The sequence below is a fragment of the Drosophila busckii genome, chromosome 2R (assembly GCF_011750605.1).
Source record: "Drosophila busckii strain San Diego stock center, stock number 13000-0081.31 chromosome 2R, ASM1175060v1, whole genome shotgun sequence".
NCBI lineage: Eukaryota > Metazoa > Arthropoda > Insecta > Diptera > Drosophilidae > Drosophila > Drosophila busckii.
The window spans coordinates 12,039,793-12,058,846 of record NC_046605.1 but is presented as its reverse complement, the minus strand read 5'-3'; the positions used below and the strand labels follow the sequence as shown (position 1 = coordinate 12,058,846).

Sequence of the window (19,054 nt, the reverse complement as noted above, 5' to 3'; positions counted from 1 at the left end):
ATTAAATGTAAGCATCATATACATATTATTATTATACTATTTGATATGCGTAAAACGATTAAAATACATATTAATTACTATACTGTTACATTTTTCGGCCTGCGAAATTTAATTTCCTATTAATTTAGGCAAAAACAAAAAAACGAAATGTATGAAAACAAATTTAAGTTAATTGAGAATTTCCTGTAATTTGTTCTTGAATTTCCATTAGCGAATTGTCAGTGAAACAAATATCAACTGCATAAACTAAGTTTTTAACAATATTCCTGTAATTGTAAAATGTGTAAATAATATCAACATATATATACATATATATATATACCTATGTTAACTGAGAAATGTTTAACTATGCTCCGAACTCCATTCTTCCCTCAAGTTGCTTATAGAACCTACCAAAACTGAAATGCATTCCTTTACCAAAAACTTTAGAGCCCTCTTTTAACTGTACTGAGTTGAAATTGATAAACCGAAGAAATAACTACTACAAAAGACTTGAAAAATAATGCGCAAACAAAATTTAATTTACCATAAGTCTAATATAAAAAATATGCTGTTGGCCAGCGGTTGCTAATTTGAACGATATCGAGAAGAACTATGATTCAGCTACCAAGCTCAAGTCTTTTAGTTTTCATTTCATTTGGCGGCCAGAGAAAACAACAATTATATATTTATATACTTACTATATGAAAAGTGTTTGTATTGTGTAGAAACCGTAAACGAGCAAGAGCTACATAAAGCTAAGCAAAGTGAACATTGTGAATTGGAATTTAGGTATGTGTGAGGAGCATTTACGGTGTACTGTTAAAAACAAAAGCGTTGAAAGTGTAAACAGAGTCTAACTTTTAGCTTTAAGCTGCGTTTTTACTGGCACTTTAAATAAAAAAAGAACAAATCGAAAATATTTGTAAAAGAACCAAAACATAAGCCATGTCTTTTAATATAATTCTAATTTTCTATCCAGGACAGCCAAGAATTTACGATCAGCTTATGTTATGTTTTTATTTAGGCAATGGGTCTTAATTATCGTTTAAATCAAATCACCAGTTTCAGTATAAAAATGATTTAATTTAAATATTTAAAAATCTATTTATATGAATTACCAACCAATACTATAATTCTATAATTTTCAAATAAATCTGACTTACAGTTGTTTTAACTTTTAATGTGTCCACATAGAGTTGCATTGCAGTCCTTGTGCTAAATTTTCTGAGCCTCACGGTTACTTTCACTCATCCTTAGCACTCATACTCAACAAAGTTATAAAAATATAGAGCTAACTTTATATAAATACATAAGTATGGTAAATATAATTCGCATTAGTTTTATAATCGTCAATTCTTTGCTTTATTTCACAAACATTTTAAGCATTTTGATTCACCCACCCACGGAGTTCGGCAACGTTGGCATAGACACCGGGGTATCGGGCCTCGGCGCAGCCAATGCCCCAGGAAACAACACCGACGAGCACATTATTAGCGGCCAATGGGCCACCAGAGTCACCCTGGCAGGCGTCCTTGCCGGAGGCAGCGGCGCAGATCATAGTTGACTTAATTTGGCTACCATAGCCGTAGCTGCTGGATGCACATTTGCTTTGGTCGATAATGTTGACGCGAACCTCCTGAAGCTGAGCGGGCATTGTGCCACCGCTCTTAAGAGTTCCCCAACCAGTGACAACAGCACCAACACCGTTATTGGGAGCGGAGCCAGCCAGAGCGATAGCCTTGATGTTGGCGTTGAAGGACAGGGCGCTGCTTAGACGGAGGATAGCAATATCGTTGACCATTGTGTTTGCGTTGTATCCCTCGTGATTCTTGAAACTAGAAACATTGATGAGAACACCACCAGAGTTCCAGTAGCTGGAGCCAGCACGGATGCGCAGGCTGGAAGCGGACACTCCCTGCAGGCAATGGGCAGCAGTGACAATAATCTTGCTGTTGTAGATGGAACCACCGCAGGAGTGGCCGCCATTACGTTGCAAAGAAATCTGATAAGGATAGTTTCCGATAGTTGTGGCAGTACCTCCAACAATGCGTCCATCCAACTGGGGTAGGAGACCCTCAGGAATGGCAGCACCAAAAGCGCAGGCAACGACCGACAACAAAATCACAAACTTCAACATATTGCAAGTACAATGAATTCTCCATGGAATTGCATTCCTCTTTTATACTAAAAATCTTCGGTTAATTTTAGTCTATCAATTATTTGCAATCAATTTATTGAAAATAGATAAAGTGTACTAATCAAACGTTCTAAATATTAAAGTCGTTTGGTAAGTTCAGTGCTTTGAAATAATTGCGATAATGGTGTGATGGGCTAAAAATACATAAATTAAAAAAAATTGCAAGTAGTGTAATCAGGGCTACAGGCATTAAACAAATCGAAGAGCAACTCAGCTTATCTTTATGATCAAGAAAATTTCTATATATTTTAGCTTACTGGATCGAAGCAGCTTTTTCTGTTACAGTGCACACTGGATAACGTAATATAATTAAAATCCGTGCTCTTTAGGCTATTGAATGACAAAAAGTATAGTTTAATGCTTTTATTCTAATTTTATTTGTTCTTAAGGGACAGGGACATGTTTAAAATAATTTTTCTACAAAATTGTAATTGATTTTTCTTATAAAATATTGTTATTTATTAAATTTTATTTTTAATTTAAAATAAAATATCTTCTGTAGTAGCTTATTGCGGTGACCATCAGAAAAGATTTCTGAATCATAAAAATGAAATAAGAAGTTAGTTTTTAGTTTCAGACTAAATTATAGACTTCAAGTTCTGAAGCCGAACTGTCTTTAATTGAACTTTTCGATGTATATTTATTTTTAAAATTAGAAATTCTAGCTGCATTCATATTGGTATTCATTCGCATTTTGTTACCACAATAACTGAATGAATAACTGTTGACTTTTGTGTAACCGTTCAGAAACATTGTCTCACGGCTAAAGTTGTGCCCACCTTAAAAGGATAAGTAGCCTATAAAAAGGATTGAAAGCGGACAAAAATGAAAAAGAGAAAGAAAGCCGAGCCGACAATATTTTTGGACAGGTTAGCACTCTGCACACTAAAGAAAGATTTCTCCATTTTTAAATTCCTTAAAGAAATGTTTTGAGTTAAATAAGAAATAAATATTGAGTATATATATAAATTATGTTTTCTATAATATTTATACACATTATTTGAAAATAATATGTATGAGTAATGTTTATTATCTTGACTGGTGAATAATTACCTCTTAGCGAAGTTGTACGAAAATATTATTTTGGGAGCTTACCCAATTTCTAACTTCAGCTGGTCTTACCCATTTCAAATACTAATTCAATAAACTAAAAAATTCTAATTCACACAAAATCAACTATTAAAGCAAACTTTAGTATGCCCAGACACCATTATAAAGCAAGTGACAAATAAAAGTTGGGCGCAACCAACTTTTATATACACTTTGCATCGCACACACCCACAAGCTCACAAACGCGTCAAAGTTTATAAAACTGCGTCGGCAGCGATACTAAAAAAAATGCTGAACTCTATATACATACATATATATACATCTATACAGTGTTACGATGGTTTTAATGTGACTACATAGAGTTGCATTGCAGTCCTTGTGCTAAATTTTCTGAACCTCACGGTTACTGTCACTCATCCTTAGCACTTATACTCAACTTAGTTATAAAAATATAGAGCTATCTCTATATAAATACATAAGTATGGTAAAAATAATTCGCATTAGTTTTATAATCGTCAATTCTTTGCTTTATTTCACAAACATTTTAAGCAGTGCTAATCACCCAGCTACGGAGATCGGCAACGTTGGCATAGACACCGGGGTAGTTGGGCTGGGCGCAGCCAATGCCCCAGGAAACAACACCGACGAGCACATTATTAGCGGCCAATGGGCCACCAGAGTCACCCTGGCAGGCGTCCTTGCCGGAGGCAGCGGCACAGATCATAGTTGCCTTAATTTGGCTACCATAACCGTATTTGCTGGATGCACACATATCCGGGCTGATAATGTCAACGAAAACCTCCTGAAGCGTATCGGGGATTGAGCCACCGTTGTTAGTAGTTCCCCAACCAGTGACAACAGCAACAGCACCGTTATTAGGAGAGGAGCTTGCCAGATTAATAGGCCTGATGTTGCTGCTGTAGGTCAGGGGACTGCTTAGATGGATGATAGCAATATCGTTGACCATTGTGTTTGCGTTGTATCCCTCGTGATTCTTGAAGCCAGAAACATTGATGAGAACACCACCAGAGTTCCAGTAGCTAGAACCAGCACGGATGCGCAGGGCGGAAGCGGCCACTTTCTGCAGGCAATGAGCAGCAGTGACAATAATCTTGTTGTTGTAGATGGAACCACCACAAGAGTGGCCGCCATTACGTTGCAGAGAAATCTGATACGGATAATCCCCGATATTAGTGGGAGTACCTCCAACAATGCGTCCATCCAACTGGGGTAGGAGACCCTCAGGAATGGCAGCACCAAAAGCGCAGGCAACGACCGACAACAAAATCACAAACTTCAACATATTGCAAGTACAATGAATTCTCCATGGAATTGCATTCCTCTTTTATACTAAAAATCTTCGGTTAATTTTAGTCTATCAGGGAGCATTTTTTTTAATCAATAACCAAGCGTTCTAAATATTAAAGTCGTTCGGTAAATTCAGTATTTTTAAATAATTGCGATAATGGTGTGATGGGCTAAAAATACATAAATTAAAAAAATTGTAAGTGTAATCAGGGCTACAGGTATTAAGCAAATCGAAGAGTAACGTCAGACGTAGACAACATTAAGATAAGTGCATAAATTATTCTTACTCAGCTTTTCTTTATGATCCAGAACATTTCTATATATTTTAGCTTACTGGATCAGAGCAGCTTTTTCTGTTACAGTAATTAAAATCCGTGCTCTTTAGGCTATTGAATGACAAAAAGTATAGTTTAATGCTTTTATTCTTAATTTATTTGTTCTTAAGGGGCAGGGACATGTTTTAAATAATTTTTCTACAAAATTTTAATTGATTTTTCTTATAAAATATATAATACAGATGCTTTATTAAATTTCAATTTTAATTTAAAATAAAATATCTTCTGTATTAGATTTTTTCGGTTACCATCAGAAAAGATTTCTGAATCATAAAAATGAAATTATAGACTTCAAGTTCTGAAGCCGAACTGTCTTTAATTAAACTTTTCGATGTATATTTATTTTTAAAATTAGAAATTCTATTGGTATTCATTTGCATTTTGTTACCACAATAACTGAATGAATAACTGTTGATTTTTTGATACCTGTTGATTTTTTGTAGCCGTTCAGAATCATTGTCTCACGGCTGAAGTTGTGCCCATCTTAAAAGGAAGAAGCCTATAAAAAGGATTGAAAACGGACAGAAATGAAAAAAGAGAAAGTAAGCCGAGCCGACAATATTTTTATTTATTTATTTATTTATTTTGTTTATATATATATGAATTATGTTTTTTATAATATTTATACACATTATTAAAATAATATGTATGAGTAAAGTTTATTTATTTGTCTGGTGAATAATTATTTATTAGCGAAGTTGTACGAAAATATTATTTTGGGAGCTACGCAATTTCTAACTTTCAGCGTGCGTCTTCCTATTCAAATACTAATTCCAATAAACTAAAAAAAATCTAATTCACACAAATCAACTATCACAGCAAACTTTAGTATGCCAATATATTATTTATTATTTAAGGTTTTCTGATTTTTGTGTGAGTAAATGCGTTTTTTTAGAGATGCGGGGGAGGAAATCAAAATAAATAATATAAAAGCGATTTGGTTTAGGTGTACGAACATATACATAAAAAATTTGATTTTTCTAGCTCTTATAGTTGCTGAGAATCAGTTGCTCAAACATCCAGAAGAACGGGCGGGCAGACGGACTCAGTTTGGCTTACCACTTTCTCCCTGTTTGCATACATTTGCATTACTTCATGAAATTCTTTTCCATTTTTCATAAAAATGTCAAAGTGTATAAAAATTAAGTTCCATGTCTGTAAGAGCAGAATGCAAATTGGGTGCGTTTATCCGATTATTAACATCTACCTTTTGGAGCAATAAACATACTAAATATTCCATAATTTCCAAATAAAACTGTCTTTCAGTGTTCTAAAACTTTTGATACGACCGCATAGGCGTTGCAGTCCTAGTTCTAAATTTACTTTCTGAACCCCACGGTTCCTTTCTTTATGTAATAAAGAAATTGTGGCCGCCTCTAGAACTTAGCACTGATGCTTAGAACTTAGAACTATATCTATATCTCTATATAAAGTGTGGTAAAAAAAATTCGCATTAGTTTTTTAATCGTTAATTCACTGATTTATTTAACAGCCAAATTAAGCATTGTTAGCCACCCAGCTACGAAGCTCGGCAACATTGGAGTAAACACCGGGGTATTTGGGAGCGGCGCAGCCACGACCCCAGGAAACAACACCAACTTGCACACCACCAGAAACCAATGGGCCACCAGAGTCACCCTGGCATGAGTCCTTGCCGGAGCCAGCGGCGCAGATCATAGTTGCCTTAATTTCGCTACCATAGCTGTAAGTGCCGGATTGGCATTGGGTGCGGCCGACAATGTTAACATCAACCTTCTGAAGCTGTGAGGGAGAAGAGCCGCCGCTCTTAAGAGTTCCCCAACCGGTGACAACAGCAGCAACACCGTTATTGGGAGTGGAGCCAGCCAGACCGATAGCCTTGATGTTGCCGTTGAAGGACAGGGCGCTGCTGAGACGGACAACAGCAATATCGTTGACCATTGTGTTTCCGTTGTATCCCTCGTGATTCTTGAAGCTAGCAACGCTGATGACAACACCACCAGAGTTCCAGTAGCTGGAACCAGCACGGATGCGCAGGGCGGAAGCGGACACTCCCTGGAGGCAATGGGCAGCAGTCACAATAACGCGGCTGTTGTAGATGGAACCACCGCAGGAGTGGCCGCCATTACGCTGCAGAGAAATCTGATAAGGATAGTTTCCGATAGTTGTGGCAGTACCGCCAACAATGCGTCCATCCAACTGGGGTAGGAGACCCTCAGGAATGGCAGCACCAAAAGCGCAGGCAACGACCGACAACAAAATCACAAACTTCAACATATTGCAAGTACAATGAATTCTCCATGAATTGGATTCCTCTTTTATACTAAAAATCTTCGGTTAATATTATCAGGGAGCTTTTTTTAATCAATTACTTGCAATCAATTTAATGAAAATAGTGTGTACTAACCAAACGTTCTAAGTTCAGAGCTTTTAAATCATTCTGATAGTGAAGTGAGGTGGTACAAAAAATAAACAAATTTTCAAGTAGTTTTATCAGGGTTACCGGCAGAAGAAGACATAAAAGTAAAATTAGACGAAAACAATGTTAATAGATAAGTGCATAAATTAACTCAGCTTACCTTTCTGATCAAGACAATCTCTATATATTTTAGCTTACGGGATCGGAAATGACAGCTACTTTGTGTGACACCTTAAATAAATCACCCATTTAAAAACTTCCAATCCATACAAAATGGTCAATCAACTATCAAAGCAAACTTTGGTATGGTGACACAGAATTATAATGAAATAAATGCAAATATATCATGATTACCCGAAGTTCACTTCCATATTTGTTAGAGCTGAAGCACATTGGGTGAGTGCGATGATCTTAAGGCTTATGAGACATAGACATACGAAAAACTCCATAGTTTTTAATTTAAAGTGTCTTACATTGCGACCGCATTCTAGATTCCCTAAATTAACTTTCTGAACCCACTGTTACTTAATTTAAGCAATAGACCAATTATGACCTTCTATCTTCTAACCAAAGTTTAATAATATAGAACTATGTCTATGTAAATACATAAGTAGAAATAATTCGCATTCGTTTTTAATCGTTAATTCACTGCTTTATTTCATAAACAAGTTAAGCATTGTTGGAAACCCAGCCACGGAGCTCGGCAACGTTGGCATAGACACCGGGATATTTGGGAGCGGCGCAGCCACGACCCCAGGAAACAACACCGACGAGCTGGCCACCAGAAACCAATGGGCCACCAGAGTCACCCTGGCAGGAGTCCTTGCCGGAGGCAGCGGCGCAGATCATAGTTGCCTTAATTTCGCTACCATAGCTGTAAGTGCTGGATGCACACTGGGTGCGACCGACGATCTTAAGGTCAACCTTCTGGAGCTGAGCGGGGACTGAGCCGCCGCTCTTAAGAGTTCCCCAACCGGAGACAACAGCAGCAGCACCGTTATTGGGGGTGGAGCTAGCCAGACCGATAGCCTTGATGTTGCCGTTGAAGGACAGGGCGCTGCTTAGACGGATGACAGCAATATCGTTAACCATGGTCTTGGCGTTGTATCCCTCGTGATTCTTGAAGCTAGCAACGCTGACGACAGAGCCACCAGAGTTCCAGTAGCTGGAGCCAGCACGGATGCGCAGGGCGGAAGCGGACACTCCCTGCAGACAATGGGCAGCAGTCACAATAACGCGGCTGTTGTAGATGGAACCACCGCAGGAGTGGCCGCCATTACGCTGCAGAGAAATTTGCCAGGGAAAGCTACTGATACTGGTGGCAACGCCACCAACAATGCGTCCATCCAACTGGGGCAGAAGACCCTCAGGGATGGCAGCACCGAAAGCGCAGGCGATGACCGACAACAAAATCACGAACTTGAACATGTTACAAGTGAATGTAATTTGGTTGAAAATTTCGTTGTCTTTTATAGTTATAGTTTCTTCGCATTTTCGCTAATCAGTTTCATTCAATAGAGCTCGTAAGTTGAAAAGTCTGTAACGCTCTTATCAAATTTATAACATTCATGTCACTTGAGCATTAATCTCAAGTTCTTGATCCTAATATCGCACGCGTACGCAATACCTACTATATCTATAATTTGTTTGCACTATAAAGTGTTTAAAAACAAACGGATTTGTAACAAATGTGTGCAGTCGACTACGGTATACACTTTGCCCATCAACAAAATTATTTATACATACTTTTATTATATTCCAACATTGCATATTAACCTTTCAAATAAATAAAGCATTTACTAATTGAGTCTGAGTAAGATCAAAATTGCAAATCAAATTAAAAAAAAAATAAGTGTAAAAATAATAAAATAAAATTTAAGTAATTAAATTTAAAAAATCCCTCCATTTCATTATATAAACAATTTAAAACAAAAAATAAAGGGTATTACATATTTATATATATATATATGTACATATACATATAATAATAAAGTTATCAATAAAATTGAGAGTGCTTGAACCTGACATCCGGTAAATAAGAACCACTCTGGAAAAAAAATATAAGATAGCAAAATTTGACGTATTGTTTATAACAATTGCGAGCCCATAGCTTATCGTCCAAGTACATTCATTCGGATCACATGCCATATATTGTAATAAACGCCCCATTCAAATTTTGGCACGTTTAATATCAATCAGCATTCTACTATTCTTTAAGTTAATCTTAAATCAATATGCATGCTGATTGTAATTTTTTATAAAATATTTATTATTGTTTTTAAACAAAAGCTTGCTGCCAATATCTACCATAATTTAATTTCTCATTTACTTGCAACAATAACAGTTTCTAAACTTTTATTAGAATTCTGTTAAATAATTTAATAATATATAAATTAACTTAATTTACTTTGTTTTTTTATTATTTATTCACTTCATGTCGATTATTGATAGTCCACGATAAAATAAAATAAATATAAAACATCTAAAATTAATTAGGTATAAATATTTATCGAAGGTTTATACACAGACCCACCTTTTGTTGGGGTTAATTGAATAATTAATTTTAAAGCTGTACCTGCACTTAATGAATATTTTAATAATCAAAAATTAATGCATAACAAATTTTAAAATATGCTTGATTTATTTATTTATTTCACACTTTAGATAGCATTGGAATTGTTCACCACCCAGGAGCGAAGATCAGCCACATTGGCGTAGACACCTGGATATCTGGCATCTGCGCAGCCATAGCCCCAAGAGACAACACCAACAAGCTGTCCACCAGATACCAATGGGCCACCGGAGTCACCTTGGCAGGAGTCCTTGCCAGCGGCAGCAGCACAGATCATGGTGCTCTTAATGGCGCTACCATAGCTGTATGAGGATGAAGCGCACTGTGAGCGATCGACGATTTTCAAATTAACGTATTGCAGCTGGGATGGGATCGAGCTGGAGCCAGAGGACTGAGTACCCCAGCCGGAAACAGAGGCAGCAGCGCCGTTTCCGGGAGCGTAGCTAGCCAGGCCAATAGCCTTGATGGTGGAGCTAAAGGATAGTGGCGTGCTCAATTTAATGATAGCAATATCGTTTATCATTGTGTTTGGATTGTAACCCTCGTGGTTTCTGAAGGCAGCCACCTTCGAGACAACACCACCAGAACTCCAGTAGCTGGAACCAGCACGGATTTGCAGACTGGCAGCGGAGACGGATTGCAGGCAATGAGCAGCAGTTACAATAATCCTTGAGTTATAGACCGAGCCACCGCAGGAGTGGCCGCCATTACGCTGCAGTGATATCTGCCAGGGAAAGCTACTGATGCTGGTGGCAACGCCACCAACAATGCGTCCATCCACCTGGGGCAACAGACCCTCCGGGATTGCAGCGCCAAACGCACAGGCAATAAACGATAAGACAATCACAAACTTGAGCATATTGCGACTACGATTTTAATATTGATATGACGCCGCTTTTATAGCGATCTACTATCTTCATAAATCAGTCAGTACTGCAACTACTTAAGGGCTTACATCGTTACATTTAAGAGGTTTACATCGGTGATATAATGAAGCACTCGTCTGGTTACAATCAGAACACTTTGGACGAATGTAGATAATGCTGTTGTGATTCAAAGAGTTTTATAAATGCGTCTACCATTATAGTATATGCACTTGATATTTCTATTAACGTGTGCCAACGAGACAACTTTCAGTGTTCTTATCTAAAAACGAAATGCAGTGTCGACAGTAAACATAATTAAGATTAGATGCTAAAATTAATAAATATTTTAATGTAATATGAAAACATTTTATTGCAACCTAAATACTCTTTTAAATTTAACAGACGTTTTGTCAATGTTGCCAGACTGCTTACACTCTTGTGCTGAAGCTCACTCACAAAAGTTAATTGCTATAAGCCATGAATAAGCAAATAACAGAGTTTTCAGCGTAACAGAAGCATAACATTGAACACTTCATGTATAATGCTTTACATTTTATGCTCAATTTAACAGTTCATACATAAGTGCATACATGAAAAAATTTAATTCAATTATTTAAAGCTTTAAACTGCTAAATGGATTCAAAATGCTTTGAACTATACATATATGTAACTTATTTCTTTGTTCGCTTGTGCTTGCAGTTATCTTAAAACGCTTTAACACTAGCAATTTAGTGTTATTAAAGTTACCGTTTAGCGATAGTAAGTGTGAGTTAATAAAAACTTTTTAGTATTCATGGTTTTAGCATTAACGCCAATTATGGCAGCATTTTATTTCATTTTACTTTATTAGCTTTAAGCAGCGGTATCGCCAGCGCCAGCGTCAACGTCAACGTCGTCGCTACAAAATGAAGCTCGGAAACGCCCAACATGCAAAACGAGAGAGGGAGAAAGTAGTTAATGCTGATTGGCTTGCAGCTGACACGCCTTACAGTTGTTGCTCCAAGCATTGAGTTTGCGCAGCAGAAAAGAGAGAGAATGAGCGTAAATTGGATAATGGTGGAGCATAAAGATGGCTGACGACGACGGCAGAAGCAGCAGCAGCGACGTCGCTCTAAAATCACAATTATAGGCGCTTATTCATTGCGGTATATGATGCAAACAACGATGATGCTCTTACCCCACTTTGCAGGTGTGTCTGCCTGTCTGTCTGTCTGTTTAATCAAAAGGCGGTGAAGCGTCAATTTCCTGGCTGACGAGTTAACAGCAATTAGACGCCTCGCCTGCCTCAGTTTGACTTTATTGCAAGTTTATCGTGTGGAATGCCAAACCAACCCCCTCTGCCCTACCACCAGGCAATTCATTTTTGTTGCTCCCTATTGACTCTGGCACTTGGCTGCCTTGTAATTGTTTTGTTCATGGGGTCGCTTTGGTGCTGTAGCTTGTTATTGTTATTTTTGTTGTTGCTGTTTCTGTTGCTGTTGCTGGTGGCGGCGTCTAGCTGACATTAATTGGTTTGTGTACGAGCCAATTTGGCGCACAATCGAGTTAAAGGCGCAAATTGATTGCCTTTGCGGTTTTAATCGATGCGCATTCATTCCAAATCACGCACATTTATCACCCACGCACACACACAGCTACACCCTCCCCTCCTCCCTCGCTTAACATATACCCTACCCCCCGCTGTAAGCGTTGCATCTGCGTCTTTTATAATTGCCAGCAATTGCTCGTAGCCTGTAATTAACTAAGAAATATCTCTCTCGCTCTACCTCTTTCTCTCTCTCACTCTCACTCGCACTCTATGTCTTTTTTTACACTTTGCCTTCCTAGAGAAACAAGCGTTAGCCTTTCATCTTTTATAATATTATGTACATACTTATACCCGTGCATAAACCCGTTATATAAGCATACGGTTGCGTCTTTATTGCGAAACATTTGACAATAAAAAAAGAAAAGTATTTTCAACATTTTTGCAATTTACTTTTTTTTTACCTGGCAATTTGTCTGTTTTTTATGTTTTGGGTGGGTTACGTGGAAGTCAGCGCTGTTTTTTAGCCAACGGATTGGCAAGAGGTAAAAAGGATAATGGCAAGGATGCGCTTTCCGCGAAGCGCAGCCAGTCGTAGGGTTATGAAATTTTACGCAAGCCCATCAAGGTCCTTGCCAAAGGCTGCCGTAATGCTGCCGCACAGCAAAGAAAGAAAGGATGAAAAAGGATTTAGCATGAATCGTAAAAACGTGCTGGCCTCTGACAGCAACGGCAACAGCAACAGCAACATGACAACAGCCACAGGACATGATAATTGTGCGCAATCAACGCATAATCCGCGCATAATCTACGCAATTTGCAAAAATAGCAAAAGAGAGAGGAACACAAAAAATGAATTCTGCTTAAAAAGTTGACTTCTTGACTGCTGTTTGTGCATGTTGGTTGTCCTTGAAGGACATACATACAGCGGGACCTGCATTGGTGGACAGGTATGTGTGTTGAAGGATTTGCTGCGCACGCCCCCCGTGCAAGTCAAACTTGAGCCTGGGAGCAGCGCTTGAGGGCGAGGGCGCAGCAAATCGCCAACTTAATTGCCAGAAATTCTCAAAACAAACGAAAACAAACAAATAAACAGGACTTTAGCTAGCGCTAGGACTTGGCACCGATTGACTTCTGCGGATCATCTGGGGTAATCGCAGTTAAGCCTGTTAGTAGCAGGCGGCGCAACCCGTTCCCGCTCACCAACGAGCAACAGAGCAAGGATTAGGCGCTGCGCTGCGCTTCTGACCTAAAGCAGAAGTCAGTCCAGCCAAAAAGGATTAAAAAAGGATTGCTATAGAGCTACCTAGAGGCACGCCCTGCCCAGTGTCAGCCAGGTCAGCAGCCATGTCAGCGGTTACTGGCTGCGGGTAACGCCCAAAGGAAGACGCCCTAAGCCGGTTAACGCCTCGAAATTAATGCAAACATTAGAAGGATTAGAAGGATTAACTGCAGTGCAGTGCATGCAAATTCAGACGAAACTGCAACTGCCAAAGAGTTGGGCGCGAGTCATAAAAGGATGATAGAATTGATAATTCACCGCTACTTGTCGTTCATTCTGTGCGCATTGTGCTCGCCTAGGATTTGGCACTTGGCTGCGGTATGCACCAGCAGTCGACAGTTGGCAGGATAACGCTTTGCCAAGAGGTCAAGCGTATCAAACAGCCAATGGCAAAGGCAATGCCAATGGCACAATTATGCATTTCAGCGAAATGATTAGAGGCAGCGATTAGAGTGCCAAAGAGTTGAAAATATTTACGGATTAGAGCGCGACTTAAGCTAAGCTGAGAGTGCATCTGTGTGCGTGCGTTGTGCATTTGTGTGTGTGTGTGTGTGTGTGTGTGCGAATGGCAAAGTCAAGGACAGGAAGTGCAGGACTTCCTTAAGTGGAGTTGCTGCCGGCCTACTTAAAACTCAATTAGCAGACTCCAGATCGACTCCAGCGACAGGAAGCTGGCGCCAGCAGGCCACACAACCGCAATGACATTAAAAGATACATACGTAACTGTTAAGATATATGCCTCAATATATATTTAGAGCGGACTTTAAGTGTTTGCTGTGGCCATGTTTGAGTTGAGAAGAAGCTGTGAAGTGTTGCGGCAATTATGTTTGTCGTCGTCGCTTTGATCTCCAGGCAACAATATCTATGCATCTCTATATCTCTCCCCATATCTATGCACAGAGAGAAAAAAGTGCAAGAAATAATTTCATTTGTATACTAATTAATAAATTAAATATGCACATGCATTTGAAAATAATATCAAATGCATTAACAATAAAGCAATAAATTCTATTTTATTATTCAAATCCAATTACAATTATTCTATACGATTGGTATTGTTATTTAAATATTATCTATTCTAATGCTAGTAAATACATTTTAAGCGTGAAAACTTATAGTATTTATTACGAATTAATTGTCAATTTATGTTAAATATATTTCTAAAATTAAAAGAATGTATCATCAATAGAATTTAAAATTATATGAAATTTATAAGAATTGATTAAATTGTATTCTATGATTTTTCTTAATGTGTCCTATTTACAACATATAGTAATAATATTAAATAAATCTAATACGAATTCATATCCAAATAATTATGTGGAGCAATGCAAATTGATCATGCAAACCCATTTTTTTACTACAATAATTTTTTCAGTGTATCTATATAGCTGCTTTTGGGTCTGGAAACTGTCTGGCACTCGAGTTGATTTCCTTGTTTAAGCATTTTTTAATTGTATGCTAATTGATTGGCATTGTCATTGGGCAGCCATAAGTTCCATCCATTCCATTGCTGCTCCGAGACAGTTCCGACAGCTGCTTCCCCTACTTTAAATGCTGCCTTACATAAAATAAAAAAAAAAAAAACTCACTTAACTGCAGCTACAGTTAGTTTTGGCTAGATTAGCGTAAAGCGCTTAGCGTTTTATTGTCTACTGCTGCCATAAACTGGGCCCTAATCCCGTTCAGAATTCTGGCTAAGTTCTTGCGATTTTTAGCACGCTAAAAAGGACGCCAGGCAACGAATTTCAAACAATTTTCGCACTTGGCCAGAAGCTGTCAGTTTGCCTGTGTGTTTGTGTGTGTGTCTGTGTGTGAAAAAAAAATACCAAACAACAATAAATGGTCGAAGGTCATTTGCGAGGGGTGCAGCGAGCAGCGAACACAGCCTAATGGGCGTGACCACTGGCCATTAATTAATTGACGTAATTTGCATCGTGACTGCATCTGTTGATGTTGCATATGTCGGCGCCTTTCAAAACATTGCAACTGCAACTAATTGTTGATAATGTTCGAGCGAATTCGCGTCGGCAAACCTCAATTGAATTGAAAGGATGAGAATATGCATTCTGCATTTGCATCCTGTGGTTTTCCAAAAAACTAACTCGTTCGGTCGGCATTTGATCTAATTCTAAAGATTTGGCTTAAATTATTGACATGTCTAGAAAATCTAGCAGCAAATTTATATAAATAATTTTACTTTTTATCAAAATTTAAATATACACAAATAACAATATTTATGCATATTTAATATTCTTATTTCTGATATTATTTTTGAAGCTTATGAATTTGTTGTTATTATGTCGACAGTAAATGAAAAATATCACAAATACTTACAATTAAATATAAGTTTGATTTTATATATTTTATTTTGTTTCTCTTGTTGTAAATGATAAAAATACACAAAATAATAATTTTAAAATATGTTTTAAATGTTCTTTAAATTGTTTTATTATTACACTATCTGTGTAAATAAATTTTAGAGCCAACCCTAAGCACGTAATATAAAAATTATGTTTTTTATGCTAAGCATACAAAGTTCCTAATCGTTTTTTTTTAAATCTGCTCTCTTCCTCTCTTTCTCGTTCTCTCGTTCTCGTCAAGGAATCCCCGTGACTTTTGGTCCATTGTATTGGCACAGTTTTCTACATTTTTTAAACTCAATAATAAAAAAATTATTTCTCGCAGAATATTTGTTGATCTTTTTTTATGATGAGCGCAGATCAAAGATTTTCGTTTTTTTTTTGTGGACTTGACTTGAGGAAAAGTCAGTTTTCTTAAAAAATATTTCGCGCACCGCAGCGAGTCAATTTTCGAATTTATGTAGGTCCTTTATGCGGAGGCAAGGTCAGTCAAGGATCTGCGCTGTTCCGCTTCCGAATTCGGCGAAATGCAAAAAAAGGAAAGCAAAAATGCGAAATGTGTGTAAACCTAAAAATCTGAAACTAGAACTAGAATTCCAATGCAGTTTTTTTATGCCGCCTAATGTTTATGGCCTAAAAAACAGAAACGCAAACCGAAACCGAATATTATCGCTGGCATTTGTTTGCCACATAAAGGCCGGGGTACGCAAAGGACGAGAGAGCTCAGAAAAAAAGGACAAGTCAGCTACGAAAAAAGAAGAAAAAACTGAGAGCTGAGATCTGAGCTGAGCTGAGCCAAAACAATGGCTAGGCGGACACTCATAAAAACTGATTTCATTTTTTAGAATCAGTGCGCGAAAAGTCGTCTTCCGACTTTCAGTACCTTGAGTGTGGTACGATGGGCGGCCCACTGCGGCTTTACGACGGCCATTAACGCCCTAAAAAAATAACGCGAAAAAAACGAGAGCTGTAAATCACATGGCAAGAAAAAATAAAGAACAAACAAACTGAAATTTACAAAGTCAGATTTTTAGATTTGCTGGCTTTTCCTTTTTCCTTCGGTTTGTGTTTGGCTTGCAGCAAAGTCAAACCGCAATAAAATTGACACCGCTCAAATGCGCAGGATCAGGAAACGGATACGTTAAACAAGCCAGTGGGTCTTGTACATAATGTATGCCGTGCCCAAAAGCTGAAAATCGAGCCTGCTATGTGCAATCTGTAGTCGTATTTGTATCTATTGCCCGCTTACATAGGAGCCACAGGACATGCGCAGAGAGTCGAGGCACAAGGACTGGCACGTTCTTGCCACACCAGTGATTGCCGCAATCATTCTAGTTTCATTATCTCAGCTGCAGATTTATAGCTTAAGCGCTCACCCCTAACCAGGACGACTCCTCCAGCTCCTGCTGCTGCCAACCCTAACCCCAACGGAATTGCTGGACATACATCAACAGCAATTGATTTTTATTTTTATGCTACGCTTTATTTTAGCTGCTGCTGGTCAAATTTTATGGCAATTTACTAACGTTGTTGTTGCTGTTGTTGCTGTAGCCACTGCAAATTATACGGAGCTTATCACGGCGTATATTTAATGCGTGGCAACGTCGTGTTTATGGAAATGGCGGAAAAACTGCAAACAATTTATCCGCTGTACCAGCAATTTTCGCTGACATCATGCCAACCCCTCCCCCCCTGTCTATTCCACTGTGCTCAATTCTCGATTGTTGCGATTATCAGTTGTTAATAAGCATGAAATTCAAGCGGAAGTCACAATCGAATTCGAATTCGAATTCGCAGATAAGCGTACGCATGTACCGTTAATGGCCAGCGTGCAAATTGGCCAACTGCCAACGTTTAGCCCCTCTCTCCACACTCTCGACCACACGCTCAATTATAAGTTATGCCCATGACCATAGCGACTTGGCATTTATGCATGTTTCATAGTCGGAAAACAAAAATTTTGACAAACGATGAACAACTTTTAGCAACATTTTGCCGTCGGCTCCGCTCCTCCCCTCCCCCACTGCCCACGCAAAATGTGTGAAATTATTTTTATTTTGTGTGCCAGCATTATCATTTTACAAAGATGTTTATTCATTAGTTTTGGACTGAGCTAAGCTAAAGATTGCTCAAAGCAAGAGAAAAATATTACCTAAAACAATGAGCAACTTTATAAACTATAAGCTGTCAAAATATTTACACTGCTCAACTAGAGCGGCTAAGCTGCAAAATAAATAAAATAATAATAGAAATTTAATGAAGAAGTTTTAAATCATATTTAGAAGTATATGCTATAGATTATAGATACTTTACAAAATCAAATAAATGTTTATCAATAAATCGGCTATGCAGACTTTTCAATTATTTTATTCTTAATCTCAAAATTTCAATTTATAATTATTTTCATAATTAAATTATGCGGGCTGTTTTATGGAATATATGTAGCTAATATTTATTTCATTTACTTAAATTATTATTTCATATTTAAATTAAGGGGCTGTAATCTGGAATATTTGTAGCTTTGCTTTAAGTCAAATAAATAAAGTTTATTACTATTATAATGACATAAGATTCTTGTTTTTATAATATTTATTTCATTCACTTTTATTTGATTCTGTTTAGATAATTTTTAATAAAGGGATTCGAAATTTTAGAAAATTCTGAACGCTAACGGTTGTTAATATTTGCTGAAGCCAAGAACTATAGAATAAAATACATATATATAGAATAGTTCTTGCTTGAACCAAATATAATAAGTTATTTCTTTAAGCGTTCTGCTGAATTCGTATTCGAATTGCCTCTTTAAACTAATTTACAATGCAACGCTTGAAGTAGAATTTCATTTAGCACCGACTTGCTGAGCAGTGTATATTGTCTTATTTCAAAAACTTTTTCTTTTCAACAATTATGTTATGTTGTGGCGATGAATGAGAGGCAAGCAAACGAATTGCTGAGCATGGGAATAAAATCGGATTGTATAACATGCCACAACCGAAGCATTGAGCTCTGATCTTCGCCGAGGCGCATTTCAGGCAGCTTCAAGTTATATTGCAGTGTATTTGCTGCTGTTAAACTGTGTGGCTGTGACTGTGACTGTGCCATGATCACTTTATATTCATTGACACTAAGTGTGAAATTCGTACATCATAAACGCGAGAGAGGGAGACGCTGGAGAT

The 19,054-nt window shown here is 37.7% G+C and overlaps 4 protein-coding genes across 4 annotated transcripts; all 4 read right to left on the bottom strand.

Moving 5' to 3' along the window:
- Nucleotides 1-1,305: 1,305 nt before the first annotated feature.
- LOC108594639 (trypsin beta-like) lies at nt 1,306-2,136 on the bottom strand. Its single transcript, XM_033295094.1, has one exon. It carries the CDS (start codon nt 2,117-2,119, stop codon nt 1,361-1,363), a length of 759 nt encoding a protein of 252 aa, XP_033150985.1. The 5' UTR covers nt 2,120-2,136; the 3' UTR covers nt 1,306-1,360.
- A 1,613-nt stretch (nt 2,137-3,749) lies between these two features.
- LOC117135103 (trypsin beta-like) lies at nt 3,750-4,549 on the bottom strand. Its single transcript, XM_033295110.1, has one exon. The coding sequence runs from the start codon at nt 4,530-4,532 to the stop codon at nt 3,774-3,776; it is 759 nt and encodes a 252-aa protein (XP_033151001.1). The 5' UTR covers nt 4,533-4,549; the 3' UTR covers nt 3,750-3,773.
- A 1,756-nt stretch (nt 4,550-6,305) lies between these two features.
- LOC108594980 (trypsin beta-like) lies at nt 6,306-7,129 on the bottom strand. The gene has a single exon (XM_017980113.2). It carries the CDS (start codon nt 7,126-7,128, stop codon nt 6,370-6,372), a length of 759 nt encoding a protein of 252 aa, XP_017835602.1. The 5' UTR covers nt 7,129; the 3' UTR covers nt 6,306-6,369.
- Nucleotides 7,130-7,896: 767 nt separating this feature from the next.
- On the bottom strand, nt 7,897-10,706 carry LOC108594640 (serine protease 53). Its single transcript, XM_017979784.1, has 2 exons — nt 9,934-10,706; nt 7,897-8,767 (listed from the first exon to the last, which is right to left on the bottom strand). Exons 1-2 carry the CDS (start codon nt 10,699-10,701, stop codon nt 7,940-7,942), a joined length of 1,596 nt encoding a protein of 531 aa, XP_017835273.1. The 5' UTR covers nt 10,702-10,706; the 3' UTR covers nt 7,897-7,939.
- Between the last annotated feature and the right edge of the window lie 8,348 nt (nt 10,707-19,054).